Source organism: Natator depressus, chromosome 6, assembly GCF_965152275.1.
Source record: "Natator depressus isolate rNatDep1 chromosome 6, rNatDep2.hap1, whole genome shotgun sequence".
Taxonomy (NCBI): Eukaryota; Metazoa; Chordata; order Testudines; family Cheloniidae; genus Natator; species Natator depressus.
The window spans coordinates 59,409,150-59,433,401 of record NC_134239.1 but is presented as its reverse complement, the minus strand read 5'-3'; the positions used below and the strand labels follow the sequence as shown (position 1 = coordinate 59,433,401).

General features: G+C 43.2%; 1 protein-coding gene and 1 non-coding gene across 2 annotated transcripts in view; both read left to right on the top strand.

Moving 5' to 3' along the window:
- Positions 1-23,762, top strand: part of CKAP5 (cytoskeleton associated protein 5) — a 98,611-nt gene extending 74,849 nt beyond the window's left edge. The window contains exons 28-44 of the mRNA XM_074955382.1: positions 1,082-1,207; positions 1,973-2,122; positions 2,647-2,850; positions 3,108-3,243; positions 4,295-4,488; positions 8,896-9,068; positions 10,299-10,472; positions 11,009-11,129; positions 11,913-12,092; positions 14,042-14,229; positions 15,616-15,691; positions 16,171-16,359; positions 16,441-16,578; positions 17,096-17,179; positions 17,278-17,437; positions 19,420-19,574; positions 21,079-23,762. Of these exons, the coding sequence (XP_074811483.1) occupies positions 1,082-1,207; positions 1,973-2,122; positions 2,647-2,850; positions 3,108-3,243; positions 4,295-4,488; positions 8,896-9,068; positions 10,299-10,472; positions 11,009-11,129; positions 11,913-12,092; positions 14,042-14,229; positions 15,616-15,691; positions 16,171-16,359; positions 16,441-16,578; positions 17,096-17,179; positions 17,278-17,437; positions 19,420-19,574; positions 21,079-21,333 (2,703 nt within the window). The 3' untranslated portion in view covers positions 21,334-23,762. The remainder of the gene's footprint in view (positions 1-1,081; positions 1,208-1,972; positions 2,123-2,646; positions 2,851-3,107; positions 3,244-4,294; positions 4,489-8,895; positions 9,069-10,298; positions 10,473-11,008; positions 11,130-11,912; positions 12,093-14,041; positions 14,230-15,615; positions 15,692-16,170; positions 16,360-16,440; positions 16,579-17,095; positions 17,180-17,277; positions 17,438-19,419; positions 19,575-21,078) is intronic.
- On the top strand, positions 11,184-11,294 carry LOC141990274 (small nucleolar RNA SNORD67). Its single transcript, XR_012640142.1, has one exon. It is a non-coding gene; the product is annotated as a small nucleolar RNA SNORD67 (small nucleolar RNA).
- Positions 23,763-24,252: the final 490 nt, after the last annotated feature.

The window sequence follows — 24,252 nt, the reverse complement described above, 5'->3', positions numbered from 1 at the left end:
AAGATGCCCTTCATACCTGTTGTGCTGCTATCATTGTTTTTGCTCAGTCCTACTTAATAGGCTTGCCACTGTCTAAAATTCAGATCACTGGGTCTTTAACTTCCCTTACTGTAAACCTCTTTGGCTTTTTATCTAATATGGTCTGTATTTAAAATGTATCTTGATAAACTCAATCTTGTATTCAGCTCTAATATTATAAAATCTAGTTTTGAACAGTAATTCTGAATCCACATGCCAGAGAAATTCCTGACTTTAGTCCACTGCATCCAAGGGTATATATCTCAGCACAGTGCACAAAGAAGATGCTTAAGGATGCAATGGTAGCTACAGCTGGCTGTACGTGAACTGTAGAGTTTGTTGTACTCCCATTAGTGTCTGTTTTTTATATTCTGTTACTTAGCTATTGAAGTTACAGATAAGTGGGGCAAAAATGTCACAAGTGCTGCTCCACGTGTTGGGTGCCACTGCAACTATAGCAGTCCACCCTGCCACAGATTTGGAACAGGAAAAACATCAGAGGTTAAGGTGTCTTTATAAACCAGCCTGCAGCCACTGTATTCCTTCATCTAAACTCTGTCAATAAACTAGAATTAACACTGTTGAGTGCACAGCAGGTTTGGGGGCTCCAGGGTCTAAAGGGAGTGATTTAGAGGTACGTATTGAGTTGTCTAACCACCAAGCCTTTTCTGTGGCCTATTGCAGCAGTCTGATGGTAACAACAGTATGTCCAAGGACAATACCAGCCTGTCCAAAGCTAATACGAGCCTCACCAAAGGCAATACCAGTCTGACAAAGAACAAATCCATCAAACAGGTACCAAGTTAGGGTTAGACACCCCTAGGTGACTGGTGCACTGGCCAAGTCTGAAGAGTCCTATCTATTGCACACTTTGCCGTGGGTTTTGCTTCCACACCACCAGAGCATGTACCTGAGGATTCTAACCACTGTTGTCAGCTTCTACCTGGTTCTCATACACTTGGTCAGCATGAGCTCAGGGGTTGGTGTCTGGCATCACTTGGAATGAAGGGTTGTATATAGGTTTTGCAGTGCTTTCTGCTCAGTACCACTTTTGCTTTTTCAGGGTGCACAAGGGAAGAAGATACCAAGTAAGCCAAACCTGAAGGAAGATGATGACAAATCAGGTCCTATTTTTATCATAGTCCCAAATGGGAAAGAGCAGAGAATGAAAGATGAGAGAGGATTGAAGGTGAGAGGGAACTTAAGAGCGTACTCAATTTCAGAGCTTTAGGTACTAAAGGAAGTACATTCTATTACCTGTGAGCTTAGTGTTGCACCTTGTGTCGCATGGGAATCCAGTCTTCATTTGACGTCTTGATACTTCAAAGCAAAGGTCCATCTCTTATAGGCTGTTTACAAGGTCTTCAGTCCCCATAGCATGTGTAAGAAAGCAAAAACTGTCTAAGAGAAGTGGCAGACGCCTCATTGCTTTAGGACACTCTTGAAACTAGACTGGACCAAACAATAGAAAGTATAATACGTAACAAGCCTGGTCAAGCTTCTTCCATCTCTAAGTACTAGGATTTGGAGAGACTCCATAGGTTTTTTTTTATTCTAACAAGCACCTGTTGCCAAACTTGGCTCTCATAACAAATCTGAATTTGCAGGCTCCTCTTACTTTGAAACCTACACTTTTTTGGTCATCTGATAATGGTTGGACCCCCAGGTAGTTAAATGGGCACATATCTGTAGACACGGTTTAAAGATGAGGTGTTTGTCTTAGATATGACCTGTGTTAACACTAGCATACTAGCAAATACACTGAAGTATTGCTGCTTGCATTCTTAAGGATGCAGACCTCTAAACCTGTGCATTTTTTGGTGGCAGGAGGGAGTTTGCTATTCTCTGAGCTCCTTCTGTTGTGCACTATGGCTCTTGGGTATCAGCTCAGTAACAAGTAGTATGTTGCTGGCCTTGAGTTATGAGTGTTCTGTTTTTGTTTCTTGTTTTGAAGGTGCTGAAATGGAACTTTACTACTCCCCGTGATGAATATATCGAGCAGCTAAAGACTCAGATGTCCAGCTGTGTTGCCAGATGGGTACAAGATGAGATGTTTCATACAGACTTTCAGCACCACAACAAGGCACTGGCTGTGATGGTAGAGGTGAGTTAGGGACCTATGGCAGACAACAATGGAACGTGGGATGTCCAAATACTGCAGCAGTGAAATATCAAGTTAGGAGTTCTTCCTAAGTGGGCAGTAGGTTAGGAGGCTTCATGGTACTAGCTTGGGCACACAGTTCTTAAGTTATAGGCCTAAGTGAGCACTTTCAGAGGAACAATACAATTAGTATTAATCTCTTTTGCTGAGGGAGGGGAATGCTTTGTTTACTCAAGTTTGGATACTGCTCTGAATTTTATTAGTGAAATTTAGTAGTAGGTGCCAGCTGCTACCATGCAATGTAGGACAGTGTGTAATAGTTGAGGGGTCTCACTAAGGCTTAAAACCCAAGAATCTGTTTTATGAATCTACAACAGGAAGCCACCACCTATAATAAATGCATTTTACTGGAACAGACATGGCTTTTGACTTATACTTTGCCCTTCATCACTTTTCTTTCCGCGGACCATACCATCTATATATTTGATCCTGCACAACCTGATGTTTTTCCCCCCCTTCATCTCAAGCACTTGGAGAGCGAAAAAGATGGAGTCATCAGCTGTCTGGATCTGATCTTGAAGTGGCTCACCCTACGGTTCTTTGATACCAACACAAGTGTTCTGATGAAGGCCCTTGAATACCTTAAATTGCTTTTCACCTTGCTGAGCCAGGAGGAGTATCACCTTACTGAGAACGAGGCATCCTCTTTCATCCCATATCTTATCCTGAAGGTACCACATACTGAGGGAAATTAGGATAATGACTTGCTCCTGGACACTACCAGGACACCAGCTAATGCTATTCTGTTCTGTTCCATACTTTTTTGCTGCAGTTGCCTTTGAATAGTGTGGGTGGGTGGTGTAGTTGGATTTTTTGAGTGGAAGCCTGGCATCATGCAGACTGGCAAAGTACACTGATGGTGTAGAGTATTTAAAAGTATCTGTCCTGGTTTCTTTTCTCTCTGATCATCATCTCCTCCACCCCCCAGGTTGGGGAATCGAAAGATGTTATCCGCAAGGATGTGCGTGCCATTCTGAATAGGATGTGCTTAATCTATCCAGCCAGCAAGATGTTCACTTTCATCATGGAGGGGACAAAGTCCAAAAATTCCAAACAGCGGGCAGGTAGGAAATAGTACTATTGGCTGGAGAACTTTGGTGTACCATTGTACACACCCCAAAGTCATTTCAGAATGCACTGTGGATCAGGATATGCTGGCCATAGCATTTTCTGAAAACTGAGTTTTGCCTATCGTTATGCATTTGGGGAAAATATCACCAACTTGGGTGACAAGGAGAAGATTGTAAAGAAGAAATATCAAGCCTCCTTGTCATCTCTCACATGCACGCACGCTCTCTGCCTGAGCCACAAACATTATGCCTCAAGCAGCTTCCCAGTCATCTGGGAAGGGTCTGCTCTGGAATAAGAGTGATGAGGCAGAAAGTGTTAGAAGTCAGTTTTGTCTAACCCAACATCTCACATGCACAAATGGTTAACCATTCATCTCTCATTGATTTACCCACCTCCCATCCGCCAGTTGCACTATTCCTGTCCTGATGTATAGAAGGCTCAGTTGTTTTCCATACTACTGCAGAACTGCCTCAGTTCAACCCCTCCCCCACCACAGAACCATGCATTGGATTTGAAGCTTCACTTAAAGATTTTTAGCTCTATGGTACTGAAAAGAAGTTTCAGAATATAATTAATGCAAGGTAGTGTTTCAGAGTCTGTCAATAGCCTGAAACAGCTGTGTGAACTGTTCCTATTTATCTGTGGGGATTAATTAATTATATTCTAGTTAAATGTTGGCATGAATTATTTCACTGTTGCTCGTTTTAGCAGAAACACTAAGCTAATGTGCTTATGGATGGCAATATTTGGGTTGGGGACTGTGGGGCAACTAGCTACTGTCAAGGATTGCTGGATGGCAAATTTAAAAATTCAAGCCTCCTTCAAAACTAAGTCACCTCTAACCCTGCCCACCAGGTGAAGGGAATTTCCTGTTTGTCACCAAATTGAGCACTAGAATGCCACAGACACCAGAGGCATTAGCACAGAATATAGATTCAGATAACTGCAGAGTATATTGGAGTGGGGCACTTGTCTGTTTAACAATCTTGGTTGAGTTTCAGTTTAAAAAAAAAAAAAAAAAAAAATCTGTTTCTGATCCCGTAGAGTGCCTGGAAGAGCTGGGGTGTCTTGTTGAGTCCTACGGCATGAATGTGTGCCAGCCAACTCCTGGCAAAGCATTAAAGGAGATGGCAATTCACATTGGCGACAGAGACAACACTGTCCGCAATGCTGCACTCAACACCATCGTGACTGTCTACAATGTGCATGGGGACCAGGTGTTCAAGCTGATTGGAAATGTGAGTGATTGAAAATGGGAGGAGGTAGCCTGAACCAGGTTTTAATCTTGTGTAAGGGAATCATTCACACTGAAGTGATCAATCATGGCACGTCCTGCTGCTGATAGTGGGATAGATGCCAAGAGCTCTATTTATGGTGTCAGAGTTAATCTACCATGACACATCCTTTAGAAGTTAATTGGTTAATTCCAGATTATGGGACCTCTAATCGCCAGTAACCATAGGTGACAAACTAGAATACTGAAGGAATAAGTAAATGCTGACTTGTGATCCCGTCATAGGGGAATGTATTGTTTGTAAATAGTGACTTGCTTTAGAATGATGTTGTGATGCCTCTAGTGATTTCGGAGGAAACTTGGATGAAGTTCTAAACCAGGGGTGGGCAAACTACGGCCCTTGGGCCAGATCCGGCCAGTGGGATTGCCAGCCCGGGGGTGCAGTGGGACTGAGGCAGGCTCCCTGCCTGCTCTGGCCCTGCACCACTCCTGGAAGCAGCTGGCACCAAGTCCCCCTGCTGCCCCTGTGGGAGAGGGAGGGCAGCGGGCTCTGTGCGCTGCCCTCCTGCAGGCACCGCCTCCCGCAGCTCCCATTGGCCGGGAATGGGGAACCACAGTATTTATACCACCTCCCAGCTGGTATTTATAGAGTGGTTAAAACATGGAGTTTATTGTGTACACATTTGTGTCTGCACTGCTTAGTTGTGAAATATAGCATTCCTCAGAGTGTGCACAAGTGTTTGGAGGTCCGACATGAAGAATGTTATGAGGTGGGAACCAAAGCTCTTATTACCTTGTCCCTTTTTCCCCCCCTTCAAGGAAATAATAGAAGTTATTGGAATGAATTTATTTTGCTTCAGTCGCTTATTCCTGGTAATTTTGCTCCCTATGTGAAGCAGTCATAAGAATGGCCCTACTGGGGTCAGACCAAAGGTCCATCTAGCCCAGTATCCTGTCTTCTGATAGTGGCCAGTACCAGGTGCCCCAGAGGGAATGAACAGAACAGGTAATCAAGTGATCCTTCCCCTGTTGTTCATTCCCAGCTTCTGGCAAACAGAAACTAGGGATACCATTCATGCCCATCCTGGCTAATAGGTCCATCAATGGCTATCTTCTATGAATTTATCTAGTTCTTTTTTTGAACCGTGTTATGGTCTTGGCCTTCACAACATCCTCTGGCAAGGAGTTCCACAGGTTGACTGTGCGTTGTGTGAAGAAATACTTCCTTTTGTTTGTTTTAAACCTGCTGCCTATTAATTTCATTTGGTGACCCCTAGTTCTTGTGTTATGAGAAGTAGTAAACACTTCCTTATCTACTTTCTCTACACCAGTCATGATTTTATAGACCTCTATCATATCTCCCCTTAGCCATCTCTTTTCTAAGCTGAAAAGTCCCAGTCTTATTAATCTCTCCTCATACGGAAGCTGTTCCATACCCCCTAATAATTTTTGTTGCCCTTTTCTGAACCTCTTCCAATTCCAGTATATCTTTCTTTGAGATGGGGTGACCAAATCTGCACAGAGTATTCAAGATGTGGTTGTACCATGGATTTATATGGAGTCAACCTGATATTTTCTGTCCCATTATCTATCCCTTTCTTAATTATTCCCAACATTCTGTCCGCTTTTTTTGACTGCTGCTGCACATTGAGTGGATGTTTTCAGAGAACTATCCACAATGACTCCAAGATCTTTCTTGAGTGGTAACAGCTAATTTAGACCCCATCATTTTATATGTATAGTTGGAATTATGCATTTAAAGGACACTACTTTGCATTTATCAACATTAAATTTCATCTGCCATTTTGTTGCCCAGTCACCCAGTTTTAAGAAATCCTTTTGTAGCTCTTTGCAGTCTGCCTGGGTCTTAACTATCTTTAGTAATTTTGTATCATCTGCAAATTTTGCCACCTCACTGTTTACCCCTTTTGTCCAGATCACTTATGAATATGTTGAATAGGACTGGTCCCAGAACGGACCCCTGGGGGACACCACTATTTACCTCTCTCCATTCTGAAAACTGACCATTTATTCCTACCCTTTGTTTCCTATCTTTTAACCAGTTACCAATCCATGAGAGCACCTTCCCTCTTATTCCATGGCAACTTACTTTGCGTAAGAGCCTTTGGTGAGGGACCTTGTCAAAGGCTTTCTGAAAATCTAAGTACACTATATCCACTGGATCCCCTCAAAGAATTATAGTAGATTGGTGAGGCATGATTTCCATTTACTAAAACCATGTTGACTCTTCCTGAACAAATTATGTTCATCTATATGTCTGACAATATTGTTCTTTACTATAGTTTCAACCAGTTTGCCCAGTACTGAAGTCAGGCCTGTAAGTGCTGGGATCACCTCTGGAGTTCCTTTTTAAAAATTGGCATCACGTTAGCTATCCTCCAGTCGTCTGGTACAGAAGCTGATTTAAATGATAGGTTACAGACTAATTAGTAGTTCTGAAGGAACTCAAATGTGAAATTGCAGAACTCTTGGGTGAATACCATCTGGTCCTGGTGACTTATTGCTGTTTAATTTATCATTTTTCTTCCAAAACCTCTTCTAATGATACCACCAATCTGGGACAGTTCCTCAGATCTGTCACCTAAAAAGAATGGCTCAGGTTTGGGAATCTCCCTCACCTCTTCAGCTATGAAGACGGATGCAAATAATTCATTTAGTTTCTTCTTCACAATGGCCTTATCCTTGAGTGCTCCTTTAGCACCTCCATCATCCATTGAGTCTTTGGCTAACTGTTCCTCAAATTCTTTTTTGGCCTTCCTAATTGTATTTTTACACTTCATTTGCCAGTGTTTGTGCTCCTTTCTATTTTCTTCACTAGGATTTAACTTCCACTTTTTAAAGGATGCCTTTTTGCCTCTTACTGCTTCTTTTACTTTGTTTAGCCATGGTGGCTCTTTTTTGGTTTTCTTACTATGTTTTTTAATTTGGGGTATACATTTAAGTTGAGCCTTTATTATGGTGTCTTTAAAAAGTTTCCATGCAGCTTGCAGAGATTTCACTTTTGGCGCTGTACCCTTTAATTTCTGTTTAACTAACCTCCTCATTTTTGTGTAGTTCCCCTTTCTGAAATTAAATGCTACAGTGTTGGGCCACTGTGGTGTTTTTCCTGCCACAGGCATATTAAGTTTAATTATATTATGGTCACTATTACCCAGCGGTCCAGCTATATTCACCTCTTGGACCAGATCCTGTGCTCCACTTAGGACTAAATCAATACTTGTCTCCAAGAAGCAGTCATTTAAGGTGTCAAGAAACTTTCTCTGCATCCCATCCTGAGGTGACATGCACCCAGACAATATGGGGATAATTGAAATCCCCCCTTATTATTGAGTTTTTTTATTTTAATAGCCTTTCTAATCTCCCTGAGCATTTCACAATCACTATCACCATCCTGGTCAGATGGTCGGTAATATATCACTACCACTAAGTCCCACCTGAGCTCTCTTATTTTCCTTCCTCTTGTTTGTCCATTAGTGTTTTGGACTATTCATCAGAATGAGCAGTTAGTGTGATTATGCAGAAGCAACACTCAATCTTCCAGTCACCTGTTCTTTCTCAAAAGTTCTTTTCTCAGAACACCAAGGTTTAGCAGAAAGAACTGAAGTAGCTGGACTTCCCAGCCTCTTATGACCAGCTTTGCATGGTCAATGCCCCAAGATGGCTGCTTGTGCAATCCCAAAAGGCCCTGCATTTCTAGAAGGGTCCCAAAGCTTAGTGGGGTGGAGAGCACATCTGACAAGTGTGAATATGCAGCGGCAACAGTCAATCAGATTATAGTTCCCAGGAGGTAACCTCTTTTCCTGAATCCTTTTAATGAGTTTATAAACTTACCCCTTCTCACTAGAAGATATTGGAGCCCAGCTCCTTTAATGTAGCCTCAGCTTGGATTGTTTCACACTTGATACCTTGGAGAGGTTGCAGTGAAGAGGTTAAGAGGGCACCTCTTTTCTTTATAGGAAGGTGTCAGCAATGCCTGTACTTCTGCTTGGGGTCTTGAATGCTTTTATTATTCTCCACCTTGTCTTGCAGGGGTATCCTTTGCTAAAACTTAATACTCATATACTAGAACTACTAGCTGTAATTTCTCAACCATGAAGACCTTAGAATCTGGAGGACACTTCCAATAGATTTTAACCATTCCAAGGTTAGTCGTATTCAGGGCCTTAGGTTGATGGTCTGGTTGCTTCTCCAGAGGAAGGAGGCTAAATGTTGACCTCTGTTTTTATCCCATAGCTTCATATGTAACTTCATATGAATAGAGTAGGATTGTGTATACATAGTAACTTCATATGAGTAGAGTAGGATTGTGTATATCCTAGGTGGCAGTTGCAATTCCTAAAACATGTGCAGAGTTTGCAGACTGAACTGAAGAGTTGTCTCTCTCTCACAGCTTTCTGAGAAAGACATGAGCATGCTGGAGGAGAGAATAAAACGGGCTGCTAAGAGACCCGCTGCTGCTCCAGCAAGGCAGGCAGAAGAGAAACCTCAGCGTGCTCAGAGCACAAATGCTAATGCTAGCATGCTGAGGAAGGGACCAGCTGAGGACATGTCTTCCAAACTCAAGTATGTAATGGAAAAAGTTATGATCTTCTATGGCTTCTGCAGTGTACGTGCTAAGAACATGTTCTGCAGTGTTACCTTTCGTTCTTGTAGTCATTGTCTTTGCATGTTCTGAAAACTGTCTGTCTGGGCAAATATTGTAAAACAAAAAAAATGTTTGAATCTCTCTTCATTGTTTTGTCTTGTCTTGTCTATCTGCCTCTTGAATCCTTTCTAAATGGTCTTGTGCCTTCTTTCACTGCTTCTCCATGGACAGAATTATGTATCGCACTTATAGGATGTAAGTACTGTCCACTAACTCCTTGGTAGCAGGGCTCTTGTATCTTTCTAACTCCTGCCTTAATCATTCCCTCTGAGAGTGACTGACTTTTATGCTGGCCAGTTCTAGGTATTTGTAAATAACATAGAGTAAAATTACAAGAATAGAGGGCCTCTACCAAGAGCAACTACAACCCAAACTGCTAGCAGACATGGCAATTCCATGCTGGGCAGCTGCTGGAAATATTAGGAGAATTCATTCCCGTGTGTTGCATTAAACTTGGTATTGATTGGAATCCATTCTTAATTTGATAGGGCCAGTGTACAGAGGCCAGCCGGATGAGCATTTTGAATCTCAGAGCTTGAAGATACCCGTACCACAAACAAAGCTTAGTAACTATACCTTGCACCACATGTCAATGTATTTTAGATCATTCTGATATTTGGAGAAAAGGCTCCTGGTGAAACTTCTGTAACAGAATGTTCCACTTAAAGGGAATCTAATCTCTAACATGCAAGTGTCTCAGGACCCTAGGGGAGTCCTGGATCCTGACTGGCTTGTCAGGTTACTAATTCAGTTAGTGTACCTTCTCTTAGCCATGAGAGAGAAGACCTGAGCTTCAATAAGATGTCCCATCAATGTCCCATCTTTGGTGGTGCTGGATCTCAGTCATAGGCAGAGCAGTGCATGCCTGTCACAACTTCAGTGTGGCTTATAGTGGGCTGTAGGGGTAACCCAGCAGCTTCTCAGGTGAACTATGAAAGCAAGTAATTGGCAGCTACTCTCCTGGCTTGCATAAGTCTTTACTGCTAATAGCTGGGGGAACTGTAAAGGGTTCAATTAGAGGACTGAATAAAATCAGATCTACAAAATCACTATCTCGATATGAGAGCTTAGGACTACCACTGGATGTTAGTGTTACCATGCCATCTAAGTGTGTATAGACATGAACACCTTTCTTCTGGTTTCCATAGCCAAGCCCGCAACATGAGTGGCCATTCTGAGACAACACATACAGTTCCACGGGAATTCCAGCTGGATCTAGATGAAATTGAGAATGACAATGGCACAGTTCGATGCGAGATGCCAGCACTTGTACAGCACAAACTAGATGACATCTTTGAGCCAGTCCTGATCCCGGAACCCAAGTGAGTTTAGATATATTCCTGCTTAGGTGAAAGCCAATTGAAACTGTCTAGAACCATCGTGAGCAGGTGCATATAGACACTAGCATGTGTAAGTAAAGACCTACATTAGTGTGAAAAGTCAAGACAATCAAGGTAGTGGTCTGTTGATGGTTAGGCTATGGGATATGAGTGGGAAGAGGCGTGTTGGTAGGCTGTAATAAAAAATTCACTATTATCTTGGGGGGGAGAGATGCTGAAGGGGGGCTGTCCATGAGCTTACCACACAGGAAAAGGAAGCCTGGTCTCATGGGTAACACGTGGTCTGAGTGAGATTAGGTTGTACTTAGTTCTGTCCCAGGTGGCTTATGTGATTGACACATCACTGAACATCTCTTTTTCCCTCTGTAAATGAGAATGAAACTCTCCTCACAGGGATGTCTGTGAGGATGAATCCCGCTTTCTGTCTTTGAAATCTGACTGGAAGGCACCAGTGAAATTCAGGTTGGAACTATTTTTTCATGGAGAGTCATAAGACCTTTCCCTTCCCAACTGTCTAGGATCCGTGCTGTGTCCCCACACTTCGATGACATGCACAGTAATACAGCTTCCACCATCAACTTTGTCATCTCCCAGGTAGCCAGTGGTGACATAAATACGAGTATCCAGGCTCTGGCACAGGTAAGTGGAAGTTTTAGTTGGCAGCTACACTGCATTGAGCTAAGGCCAGTAGTCTGCGAGAGTGATGAGTTGCACACTGGTGGTGTTGCCATGTCAGGTGATGTGGGCACCACTCAGAATGTTGCTGATGACACAGCCAAGTGCACAGGGGCCATCTGACTCGCTAATTCCATAGCAGTTTTCCATCAGACAGAATGTAGGACATATTCTGTAGGTAGGCACTTGTACTAGATCATCATCCCTATAGACTCCAGCTCTGAGCTGGTGACAGCTGTCAGTGATGATGAGATGGTGGTGTCTTAAGACTCTTCCTATTTCAACTTTGCTTTTACCCTGACATAAGTTCTGGTTACTAGATGTCTCACCTCCATGTTGTGCCAGGGAGGGTTGGTTTTTGATGAAACTGCCTTGCAAATCCCAAGTGTAGGAGTTGCATGCCCTGACTCATAACCCTTGAACCATTCTGTTAGGGAGCGCAATGCCCAGAAAACTACACAAGACCGATAATTACAGAATCCATAATATAAGCTCTTGCACACTCAAAATTTTGTACGAGTTCCTTGAGTACAGGATACAAGTCATAGCTAATCAAGGAATCACTAATGCCACTGAATGTACTGGATTAGTTGTAGAAGTGCAAAGTCACTAATTGTTAGATGAAGTTTTAGAAAGTAGACGACTTGACTAATGGAATAGTAAGTATGGGGGAAGCAAAGTTAAACATTCTTCCTGTGCTGTTTACAGAGGATCAACTTTAATGTGTCTTGGGTGTTTTGCTCTTAGATTGATGAGGTCCTCAGACAGGAGGACAAAGCAGAAGCCATGTCTGGCCACATTGACCAGTTCCTAATAGCTACATTCATGCAGCTCCGACTGATCTACAACACACACATGGCAGATGAGAAACTGGACAAGGATGAGATAGTCAAGCTCTACAGCTGCATCATCGGGAACATGATCTCGGTAAGACAGGGAGGAAAGGGAACAAGCCTTGTACAAATGGATGGGTGGAGATGAGAATATGTCCTGCACAGGTCTTGCCTTCTAGTATATTTTGTTTAAGAAGGCTTCTTTCTAGCTATTCTCTAAAATGGCTCTTTTGGAGCTAGTCTAGAAACAGCCCTGTGCAGGAAATCAAATTTGATACAAAGTACATGAGGCATAGGGGGAGCTAGTGCTTCATGTCTGTCTCCAGCCAATGCTCAGATTGGCTGCAAGCATCCTGGGACAATAGGGGTTAGGGAATCTTATTCCGAAAAGGAATATAGTGAGACACACCCTCTGGATGAGTTGGTGTGATATATAGATTGAGCTTTGTGTCTAGGGCTGTACAGAACATATGTACCCTCATTATTTTATGAAGCTTGCTGATAAATAGTAGCCCATTTCAAACATTATTTATACATGAGATGTCAATTGAATGGGGAACTTTCATTCTGTCATGAATACCGTGGCTGAAAGGTTAATGATGGCTACAGTTGGGTTGTCTGTCTTCAATTGCTGAAAGTTTCTAGACTTTGTTTCTGTTGGAGGATAACTTTTTTTTTTAACTTTCTAACATGGCACAGCTATCTGAAATGAGGCAGTGGCAAGGGGGAAATACTTTCCCTGTTGTAAGGGCTTGTGACCACCCTGAACAACTCTAGTGCTGAAATTGAGCAGGGATGAGGCCTTGCCTAACGGAAGTACCATTGACTGTTGAAAATGGCTTGTAGTATCCCTAGTCAGGGGATTGGGAAATGTATTTTTGTTTCAGCATTTTTAAGGCCAGAAATGACCATTTATGATTTAGTCTGACTTCCTGCATAACACAGAATGTAGAATTTGCGCATCAAGCCCAGTAACTTGTGGCTGAACTAGAGCATGAGCTATGGTACAGTCTGTATGTTAAACAGCCTTCCAAACATCCTAAATGAAAGACTGCGGAGTTGTATAGGTCTGCCTGACTTCAGTGTATGGTGGAGGAGGAAGAGACTGTGCTACCTTAATTCAGCTCCCTTGTGCATATGCATTATGATCACTAGTTTTTTTTGTTTGTTTTTTTCCCCCATCCAAACCCATTAACTTGAGGCAGATAGCTGGTATGGAAAACTTCAGCCAAAACAGGTAAAATTTGGCAAAGGTGCAACTAAAAACGAGGTCTTATAGCGGGAAGTATTGGAAAACCTTAAGTGTTGGTACCAGGCCCACCTATGACTTTTTTTTTTTCTAGATTCTCTGGCATGCATGGTAATGCTTCATGTGTATCTAAGGTTGAAGGAAAAATAGCATATTGCAGTATGTGAAAAATGTAGTAACAGTCTCTTAATGCATACACATAAGGAAACACAATTAAAATGCAGTTCTGTCTTAGCTGGTGCTGGTCTGTCAGTTTCTTGCATCGCCACCAACAATAAAGGTCTGCAAGTCAAATTAGCTCCTCAGGGTCCAGTGCAACCTCCTTCTCCCCCCCCCCCATGGGTTTGCACAGGTAATAGGGTTGCTTTATTTTAACCATTCTTGAGATAAATGAAGCAGTAGAATCTTGCTTCTCCCTTTGAGCTGGGTTGGCTCAGGAGGACCAAGAGTAGGAAATGTAGTCAGTCTCCATTTTAGTCATTGAAATCAGTAGCTCTGACCAATACAAACATGGGGAGTAGATCTTTGTGGGGTAAGAAACCATTTTTACATATTCTGTTTTCAAAATAAAACCAACTAACATTTACATGTACAGCCTTAACTTCAGTATTTCCTGCCTCTGAATGCGTAACTCTATAACCTTATTGTTCTTCCCATATGTTTTAATAGAATATATAAACACTTTATGAAAGAGGTGCATATTTAAAGAGGGAGTTGCAAGTAGAATCCCAGATGAGTCCCAAAACTAAATGATGCACGCTGAAGAAATTTCTAATCCTGGCTTTTATCGACAGCTATTCCAGATGGAGAGCCTGGCCCGGGAGGCCTCCACAGGAGTGCTGAAAGACTTAATGCATGGCCTCATTACATTAATGCTGGATTCACGGGTTGAAGACCTCGAGGAAGGGCAGCAGGTCATCCGATCAGTCAACCTTTTGGTGGTGAAGGTTCTGGAGAAGTCTGACCAGACTAACATCTTGAGGTAAGTTACTCTTTGTTAGAATCAGAGAAGACCGAAGTTCTCTCCCTCTACAACAGTCTTGTACCACAGATGAAATACCACTTCACTGTTCGTGTATGTGATTTCAGAGAACATGGCTCTCTAGTCTGCCCTTACCGTTTGTTAGTCACTGTCGCATTGAGTCCTCTTGCAAGACAATGGCCTGTTCACTAAAGTAGTGAGCAAAGCTGGCTGTAGAATAGTTCAGCTGGCTACTGAAAAAACAAGCATATCAGGACAGTAACTTTAGCTTCTGGCCCTGAATCTAAGGAAATGTCTACATAGTAGCTGGGAGTGTGCTTCCCAGTGCAGATAGCCATGCTAAAAATAGCAGTGTGGCTACAGCCGCTCAGACTAGCCACCTGAATACAAACCTGCCTGACTCCCTTGGGTACATACTTGGGTGGCTAGCTTGAGTTGCCACCTGTACTGCTACAGCCATGCTGCTGTTTGTGCATGCTAGCTCAAGCAGAGCCTGAGAGGGTCTCTACTCTTGCTGGGAAGCATGCTCTCAGCTGCTGTGTAGATATATCTAAAGGGGCACAGTTATAACTAAATCACTGTCCAATCTATATCATTGGGGTAAAGCAGGGGTGGGCAAACTTTTTGGCCCAAGGGCAATGTCGGAGTTGTGAAACTGTATGAGGGCCAGGTAGGGAAGGCTGTGCCCCCTCTCACTTCCTGCCCTGTTCTCCCCCCCCCCCACCCCCTATCCAACCTGTCCCCTGACTGCCCTGATCCCTATTCACACCCCTGTCCCCTGACAGGCCCCCAGCGACTCCCACACCTATCCAACCGCTCCCTGTGCCTGGCTGCCCCCCGGGACTCCCTGGCCCTTATCCAACCCTCCCACTCCCCGCCCCCTTACCATGCTGCTCAGAGCACCAGGACTGGCAGCCGTGCCACTGTGCAGTCTAGAGCACCGAGGCAGGATGGCGGCTCTCGCAGCCGCGCTGCCTGTCGGGAGCTCGCAGCTCCGCGACCCAGAGTGCTGGTGGCATGGCAAGCTGAGTCTGCGGGGGCGGGGGCAGGAGCTCAAGGGTCCAGTGGGCCAGATGTGGTCCACGGGCTGTAGTTTGCCCACCTCTGGGGTAAAGCTTTTCGATGAACCATTCTACAACCTAAACTTGTAGTCTGTGTCATTGGATGGTCAGTTGACCAGTATTGACATGGTATGTCCTGCAGAGATTCAGCTCTCCATTTTTATGGAGGTGATAGTAAGATATTGGAGCCAGGGAGGAGATGCAGAGCATTGTGTGAAAGTTGAACTAGTTGTGGTCTGTAGCCACTAGTGTGGTGTTCAATAGGGCTGTGCTTTTCCATTTCCTTTATAGCATTTGTCCATCTAATGCTACTTGTTCTCTCCAGTGCCCTGCTTGTTCTGCTCCAAGACAGTCTGCTAGCAACAGCCAGCTCTCCCAAGTTCTCGGAGCTTGTCATGAAGGTGAGCCTATAATGGGGATTGTGTACTCACTTGGTCCTTCTTTGAAGTGTCTGTTCCTAATCCACACTGTTGATTCCAACAGAAACAAGGTGCTTTAAGACCAAGTTGGTGAACATAACTTTAAATGCTGCTCTAGCACCTAGTCTAGACATAATATGTTAAGATATAACTTGCCCCATCTACACTAAGGTTCTAGTTAAAATGTTCATGTGTTAAACACCTCTTATCCTAGGTTAGACATACCCTTAATGAGATTAGAAGCATCCAGCAGGGCCAGAGCATTGTGTGAAGCTCATGGTAGTATACATACACTAATAACTCGGTCAATCTCCTGCTAATGGTAATGGAATCAACAGCAGCACTTATTCTTCTGGGCATCTAGCTCCAGATACTGAGACCCTGGATACAGCAAAACTTGCAGCAGGAACTGCCCCTCTGACTTGAGCAGTTGGTTTCATAAACTTTTTCTTTCTCTCCAGTGTCTGTGGAGAATGGTGCGTCTTCTTCCTGAAACCATCAATAACATCAACCTGGATCGAATCCTGCTGGACATCCACATTTTCATGAAGGTGTTTCCCAAGGAGAAGCTGAAGCAGTGTAAAAGTGAATTCCCCATAAGGACACTTAAGACTCTGCTTCACACCCTGTGCAAGCTGAAAGGGCCCAAGGTTAGAGCAGAGACCAGCTATGTGCTTTAATTTTAAGATGCTCAAGCTGTCTTTAAAGTTCTTTTATTATGTCTTTCTCAGATCTTGGACCATTTAACAATGATAGAAAACAAGAATGAATCTGAGCTGGAGGCTCACCTGTGTCGAGTAATGAAGCACTCCATGGACCAAACTGGAAGCAAGACTGATAAAGAGACAGAAAAGGGGGCTTCTCGTATAGTAAGTAACATGAAGATAATGGTGGAGGGAGAAGTGGCAAATGGACTGTTCCAAGACACAAGTGCCTAACTAGCTCCAGACAGATGTGAAGTTAGGCTGCCCACTGGAACATGTGATCTGTGTCTGAAATTGGTCCCTCTAATGCTGTGCCTCTGAGATGCATTAAGACTCAATAAGTACCCCTCTTGCTTGCTGAACATGAGCTCTGATAATGACTGGTCCACTAAACTTCAACTGTGGCCAGAACAGCCTTTAAATGCAGGTCTCCCAAGATGAGACTTCTAGTCCAATGTGTCATCCGCTGTACCTGAGTCTGTATAAACCCCCGTCTTGTAAAAGACGGTTCTTTTGACTCAGCTAGCCTGTGCTGTTTGTCTGTCTGTCTGTCCCTGAAGCTCCACAGGCAGCTGGTAGGTCCTTGGCACTTGAGTGTATTGTAAATTGTTTAGCTGAGTACCTCTAATTTTTTGGGGATGCCCCTTTAAATCTTGTTGAGGAGTCTCCATTTCTTTCTTAGGATGAAAAGTCTTCAAAGGCCAAAGTAAATGATTTTTTAGCAGAGATATTTAAGAAGATTGGCTCCAAGGAGAACACTAAAGAGGTGAGTGCTTTTTTATCATAGGAAGAACGGGAAGGTTACACCACCTCATGTGCCTACTGCAGTTTAGGTAACACATGAAAACTTTCCTCCTTCCCCAGGGTCTGGCAGAGCTGTATGAATATAAAAAGAAGTATTCTGATGCAGACATTGAGCCATTCCTGAAAAACTCCTCTCAGTTCTTCCAGAGCTACGTGGAACGAGGCCTCCGGCTCATTGAGATGGAAAGGGAGGGCAAAGGACGCATTCCTTCATCTACAGGTACAGAACTTCTTGGCAACACAAGTGAATTGGCCTGGGGATGTGGCATGCTGAATTTAGTTATAATGGGGCAACTGTAGCTGCTCCCCTTAAGTGCCACTATGTTTGAGACCCTTATGGGCTGCCAAAATGACCTCCTTATTCTCTGAGCACTTGTTAGTGGCACATTCATGAAGTCACTATGGCATCTCTTGCAAAGACCACTCATGCTTTGCCACTCACAGGGAAGGTGCTGTGGTTACCTTACCGAACTAGGTGGGAAGAGTTAGAGGTAAAGATTTGAAAGGACTTCAGAGCACATCATTCTGGTCATGGTTAGAGAAGTGCCCCTCTAAAAGAAAATTAAAAAACTTTTACTCTGTCTAATGGGGTGCAGTGCGCTGGAGTCCTATGCTGAAGGCCTGGCAAGCAAGCGATTCTTGTTGCAGTAACTTACTCTGAAGTTCTCCTTATCCTAAGCTAGGCTTCCTTGGTGAAGCATACTATCAGGACATCAGAGTGGCAGCTGCAAAATTCTCTCTCCTTATTTTAGGACCTCTAAAATAGTGTCATAGGATCTTTGCATGAAACTGTCAGATTGAAGCAAGGCATAAACTTTGTAGATTTCACATCAACACAGCAGACATAAGATATAGCTTTTCTTCTAATGTCCCCAATCTTGGCTAGGAATAGTCTGGCAACCCTTAATAGGAGTAGTCTATATCAGGTAAGCTGTTAAGTCACCCTGTAAATGTCCCAGGAAGCCAGGGGATAGTCACAGTTCTCCATTCAGAGCTGTCAACACAGAGGCCCGCTTAACAGGCTATCTTGTTTACTAGATCCTTGTTCCCATAAATTCTGAATTTCAGATGTCTCAACTTGCTCAGTGAAGTGTTTCAGTAGAACAGAATTCGGAAATTTGTCCGTAAGCACACTCCAGTAATTAAGAAAATGCAGTATAATAAAACTACAGATCCCATTAGGAAATCATGAAACATAGCAGTAGAATAGCTATTTATAGTAAGGGGCACATACTATGCTTGTCCTTCTGCTCCTAGAAGATCCAACACTGTGCCCATTGCAGTCTTTCCCCTTAACTCCCCCTTCCCCCAAAGTAATTAGTCACAAGCTTTGGCAGTAGGAGTGACTGAGTCTCTCAGAACCTCCTAAATGCTGCTGGTAATGCAGAACTAACTTCTGTCCCCACCTTGAAAAATCTGCACAGTCAAAAGATGAGGTGCTAGCTAGCACCTCAGCAATGTAGCCTTCCAAACTGCATTAATCATATTGCTTTGCTTCATTTAAAGACTAAAAGAAATATTTCAGGACTCAGTTATTTCCTGTGGGTGGAGAGTGTCTGTCTGTCCCTCAACTTTAAAGATCCAAGGCAACTTTCTGCCTGAGTCTCTCTTCTTAGTTTCTCCATTCCATGAAGAGAGAGAGCTCTTTTCATTAATTTGATAAAGCCTGTCTGATATGTGGAGACTAGAGGGAAAGGGGATCTTTGGAGGCTCTTTCACCACTCTCAATTACATGAAGAGGAATTGGGAGAAGCAGTGCCCTTAAGCTTCCTGCACAAGAACCCTGGGTGGGTTTAGGTCAATTGAGGAATACCTCAGTCCTCTGTGTTCCTCTAACTCAGCTTGCTGCACTGAAGAGCAAAGAATAAACTTAAAAGCCTTTCCCTCATGTAATGTCAATTTACCATTTGGTTTTAATGGCTACTCATGACCCACAATAGCCTCTTCAGTTGATCCAATTAATGGCCAGAACATGTTGGCTTTTGGGGCTGCTTTGCTGCTCACTTATGGTGGCTTGACTTCTTTCAAGAAATGGGCTAATCATTGTCAACCCTCTCAAACCCATTGCCCTACCTGTAAATATAATTGATTAATGGGATTTCCAAGAGCACAGTGTGGGTCAATGTAGTCTCAAGCTCTAGATTATTCTGTCGAATACTACATGAGGCTAAGAGGCTTAAACGTGTTTTTTCCCTTTCCTAGGAATTTCTCCTCAGACGGAGGTAACGTGTCTCCCCACTTCCACCAACACAGTGTCTTCATCCATAGGAAACACAAATGGGGAGGAGGTGGGGCCTTCAGTCTACCTGGAAAGGCTAAAAATCCTCAGGCAGCGTTGTGGTCTTGACAATGCAAAGGTATTGTACTTCTAAAGACCCCTATAAATTCCACAAGGGAAGTGGCCCACTTGGGCTGAGGCCACTCATTTGGAGATCTGCTGTACAGTGCCCAGACTCTGATCCCAGTGAGTTCTACTGCATGTCATCTTTCCTGGTGTAAATGGCTTTAAAGCTGTTACCTGGCTGAGTAAACTCTGTTAGTGCTTCAACTCTCTTTTCTCTACTGCACTGATGTAGACACCACTAGCTGCTAGACTCCAGAGGTGTATCTTCTCTTGCCAGGTAGTTAACTGTTAGTTTCTGGGAAAGGCTAAATGACTTACCTTTAGTTACTGGCCTCTAAAGGGTAATACCTATATTAAGCTATACTCCTGGGTCACATGACTGTTTTTTTCTAAACTTCTGTACCCTCCCACTCTACAACAACTAAAAGCATGAATGGAGGGCTGTGTGGCTGGGGCACATGGGATTTTGAGACCGCAGTAATGCTGAATGTGCTCAGTATGTTACATCAGGAACCTGTGGAATGGATCAAACCTTCAATACATCCAGTGCTTTCTGTTTGGGAATCTTAGTTACTCATTGAAAGATGGTTACTGCCAGCCACTTTAGACATACTGGTGACTCCAGGAATAGCTACAAGGCTTAGGTGGTATAGATATAGGTAGAACACTACCTTGACCTTTTAAAATAGGACATACACATCAGTTTACTGCTGAATGCAAAATGGCATGTGGTGCTGATGTAAACTCAACTCTGTCACTGACTTTTGAAGCTGCAGATTCCCAGAAGAGCAGTGACTTGACTCTGAAGCATCTGATGGCAGAAGAATCCTGTCAGGCAATTCCAAGTTTTTTCTTTCTACTCAGTTACTTCAGAATTCCGCACTCTGTCCTCATGATGCCATACCTGGGAGCAGCCTCTGTCTACACGGAGAGTTTAAAAACAGTGGGAGTCTAGCAGGTTCGCAGTGGGCCTTCCCAATGAAATGGGAACTGATTGTTATCTCTGAAGAGAATGAGAGCTGGTGTGTGAGGATGGGCTTTGCTTTAGATCCTAAGTAGTACTCAATAGTGCAGACCTTTGGCTCCTTTAGTTAATTGAGATGAGAAGCAGAGAGCGATAACCAAATGTGACGAGTGTGAGTAAGCAAAGATTTAGGCTCTAAGGTAGGTAAGCCCAAGCAATGGGGAAAACTTGTCACACATACAGGTAATTCAGAAAACTTGTGCTTAATGCAAGTGATCATGAGAAGCATACAATTCACTCTGGTCACCACTAACCTAAAATAGTGACCACCTGGTTCCAAGTAGCTAATGCACCATGGCAATAGCTTACATATCTGTCCTGGAAATGGAGGAGTTGGAATGTATACACTGTACTAATGTTGGACTGCTCCTTTTCTTCCTCTGTTCAGCATGTTCCCCATGAGCGTGAGGAGCCATCCATTATGGTGTGGATTTCTTGCACAGCTTTTGCCCTCCACTGTCTTAAATAACCTCTCCTTTTCCCCACCCTATAGCAGGAAGACAGACCACCATTGACATCACTGCTCTCCAAACCAGCCACCCCTACAGTTGCATCCTCCACGGATATGCTGCACAGTAAGCTCTCTCAGCTCCGTGAGTCACGGGAGCACTACCAGCATTTGGACCTGGACTCCAATCAGACTCACTCCTCTGGCATTGGAACCACCACCTCTTCCTCCTCTTCCACAGCAGCCAATATTGATGACTTGAAAAAAAGACTGGAGAGAATAAAAAGCAGTCGCAAATGAAGCTGTTTGAGAGAGAGCGTGCGCGTGAGCATGGCCGCTGCTTAGCTGTCTTCAGCTTTAGTTTACTAAACTAGAAGTCTTCATAGTTAAAGGGGCCTCATTTAGGCCTAGTGTACACAAACTGGTTTATGTATAATACAGTGGATTTGGGGGGATGATCTGAGTCATTGTGGCACAAGTATTTGTACATACTCTGCTTCTCAGTGAGCATCTCTTGACAATAGAAGATTGTCTGTGTATTAGGTGTAGTGTACAGACCTGTAAACAGCTGTCCTCCTGCTCAGACTAGCTTCTCATAACTTGGTTTTTTATTTGTAAAATTGTCTTAAGATCTTTTCCTAGCTCTTAACTCTTAGAAGCTCTTTAGTGGTTTCACTTTTAATTTTGTGAATTCTTCTCCATGTAATCCTTGAACTGTTGATTCTGTATGGACGCATGGCATGGAGTAACTAATTTAAGTGTCTTTTGTAAATAAAGTTTGCATTAATTATACCAGTCCCTGTAGGAGCAGCAGTGACTGTCCATGGGAATAGTAGCCACTGTGTATTCTTGGATGCTAGTGAATGGGTATTGCTGAGCTGAATACAGCAATGGACTGCCCTGAGCTGCTGCTGCTACTATTCATGAAAGGGAACCCTGGACTTTTCAGCCTTTTATTTCTACCAGCAGTATTGTTGCTGTTAATATGGCTGCCTTTCAACTTCTTCCTAAGAACATTGAGGAAGCAGAAAGGAATTGACTTAACAAATGTCTAGCAACTTCAATTTACAGGCCCCTGTGAAGTCAGTACCAAGAGCAAGCCTAGTCCCCATTGTGAAGAAGTGCAGTGACACATTTGCCCCCTTCAAGAGGGGTTACTGAGGGATAGAAATGGTCTTACAGAATAGATAAGCGGCATCCCATGTTCAAAATACTCTTAGCTAGGAGTCAAAGTTCATGTGATTTTTTTTTTTTCCTCGGGTAGCTGTGCAGATCCAAGTGGATCCCAGCCTACAGAACCACCATTGCAATTATGAGAATCTGCTTAGGGGGATGACATGCTAAAATCAAAATGTCTACACGTCCTGTGGTAATACTAGTTTTTGAAGATGGTTGCCACTGGTTGTGATTAGTAGGAGGAGATTTCCTCTGGCTACTACTTTCCAAAAAAAAAAATCCTTAGGCGTAAAATTGAGACCCATGTTGCATTGCCTGCTTTCTATTTAATGTGATAGTTGTCTTCAGCAACCTTGTTATGGAATATGACTTGCATACATGTTTTGGAGCTGTATCCCGTGATACTCATGGCACAGAGGGTTTCTGTAGTATTTTCCTGCTTCTAGATTCATCACTGCTCCCTGAAAAGCTGCTGCTTCATGATCCATTCTCTAAGCCAGCAGTTCCTACCCCAGGGCTGGCACTGAACTAATCTTGGCTGAATTTTAAGGCATCTCTGAAGAATATAGTTTTAAATCATTACCTTCTGTGCTGCAGCTTCTGCAGTTCTCTCCTACAGAAATGATAGGGCTGGAGTTCTAGTGAGGCAGTAACCTGCTACATGGTGCCTGTAGTGAGTCTGTGTAGTATGGAAGGAATCCCCATCTTATGTAAGTGGCCAGCTGGTGTCAATCACTTCCCACCCCTATTCTATTCCTGCCAGGCTTTTTGTCCAGTTCCTCTGAAAACAATTCTAGGCATAGGGTGGCCTCATACCCTTTTCAATGGAACAGAGTTATGACAGAGCGCTCAGACAATCTGCAGCTGGGGCTATGTGTTGACAAGGGTCTAGCTGGATAGTTTGTGTTTGCTGGCATGGGAGCCACTGCTGTTATCACTCAATTAGTGCTGTGTTGCAATGATAAATTGCCAGTTACTTTCTGGGTTATGGTTTGCCTTTTGCACAAAGTTTCTGAAAGTAGCTGACTGAGTTCCGCTGTTACATTACTATATGTTGTAAAATGCTGCATCCTTTGTTTGTAATTGCTAATTGGTGCAGTAGTGAGTGAAGTAAAAGGAATGCCTGTAAACTTGTACAACACTAACTTAACATTTCAAGTTATTTTGGAAGTTCAGAAGCAATTAAGTATCAGTGGTAGAAACCAGTATTACCTAAGGTTTTTGCCCAGTGTTGCTTCTGGAGTATAGCTTATTCTTGTCTAATGGTGTATGGCTGGCCCAGGAATTACTTGATAGGTAAAATTTAGACTGTTTAATTAAACACACTTATCAGCCTATTGCAAATATTTCCATCCTATTAGTTAAATTTTGTTTTGAAAACAAGTGTGTAACAAGTCAGCCTTTAAAGTGACTGTACCAGACATGAAACTAGTCTATTTTTTCCTCATTTTCCTACTGTTAGACTAAGTACATTAGAATTGACAACTGTTTTCATAGTCAGGACATTTACTCTAGACTCTTGTATCAGAGGCCATTAAATGTATAAAACAAGCACCTGATAACCCTCTAAGTTTTTTATGGAACTTGACCATTTTACAGTGTTCCCTTATTCCATATGGTGCTGCTCTCACCCATCTATACTGCTCTAGGAATGACTTTTAGATTACCTAGTGGGGGAGTGGGAGACTAGCATACTAATGTGATAGTTGTCAGCACTATCATTGTTCTGATGGGTTTAATTACATCCCAGCAGTTCAGAAAAACTAACCTTTTTCTTAACCTACCACCTAATCCCTTTTCAAATATTCAGTCTTTCCCTTGCAGCACAACCAACTGTTTACATTGTCAACTCAGGATGGTCAGTCAGTGAAGAGAACAGGCCATTTTGGAGTAGTGTGTGGTGGGATGCAAAATTTCTGAAGCAGATGGTTTCTCTAGCCAAGAGCCCCAGCCCCCTAACCAGCAAAATGTTTATTCAAAGATGAACACTGTATACTGTGGGCATTTGTTTAGGGGGCTTCCCATGTCTTCCACTCATAAAAT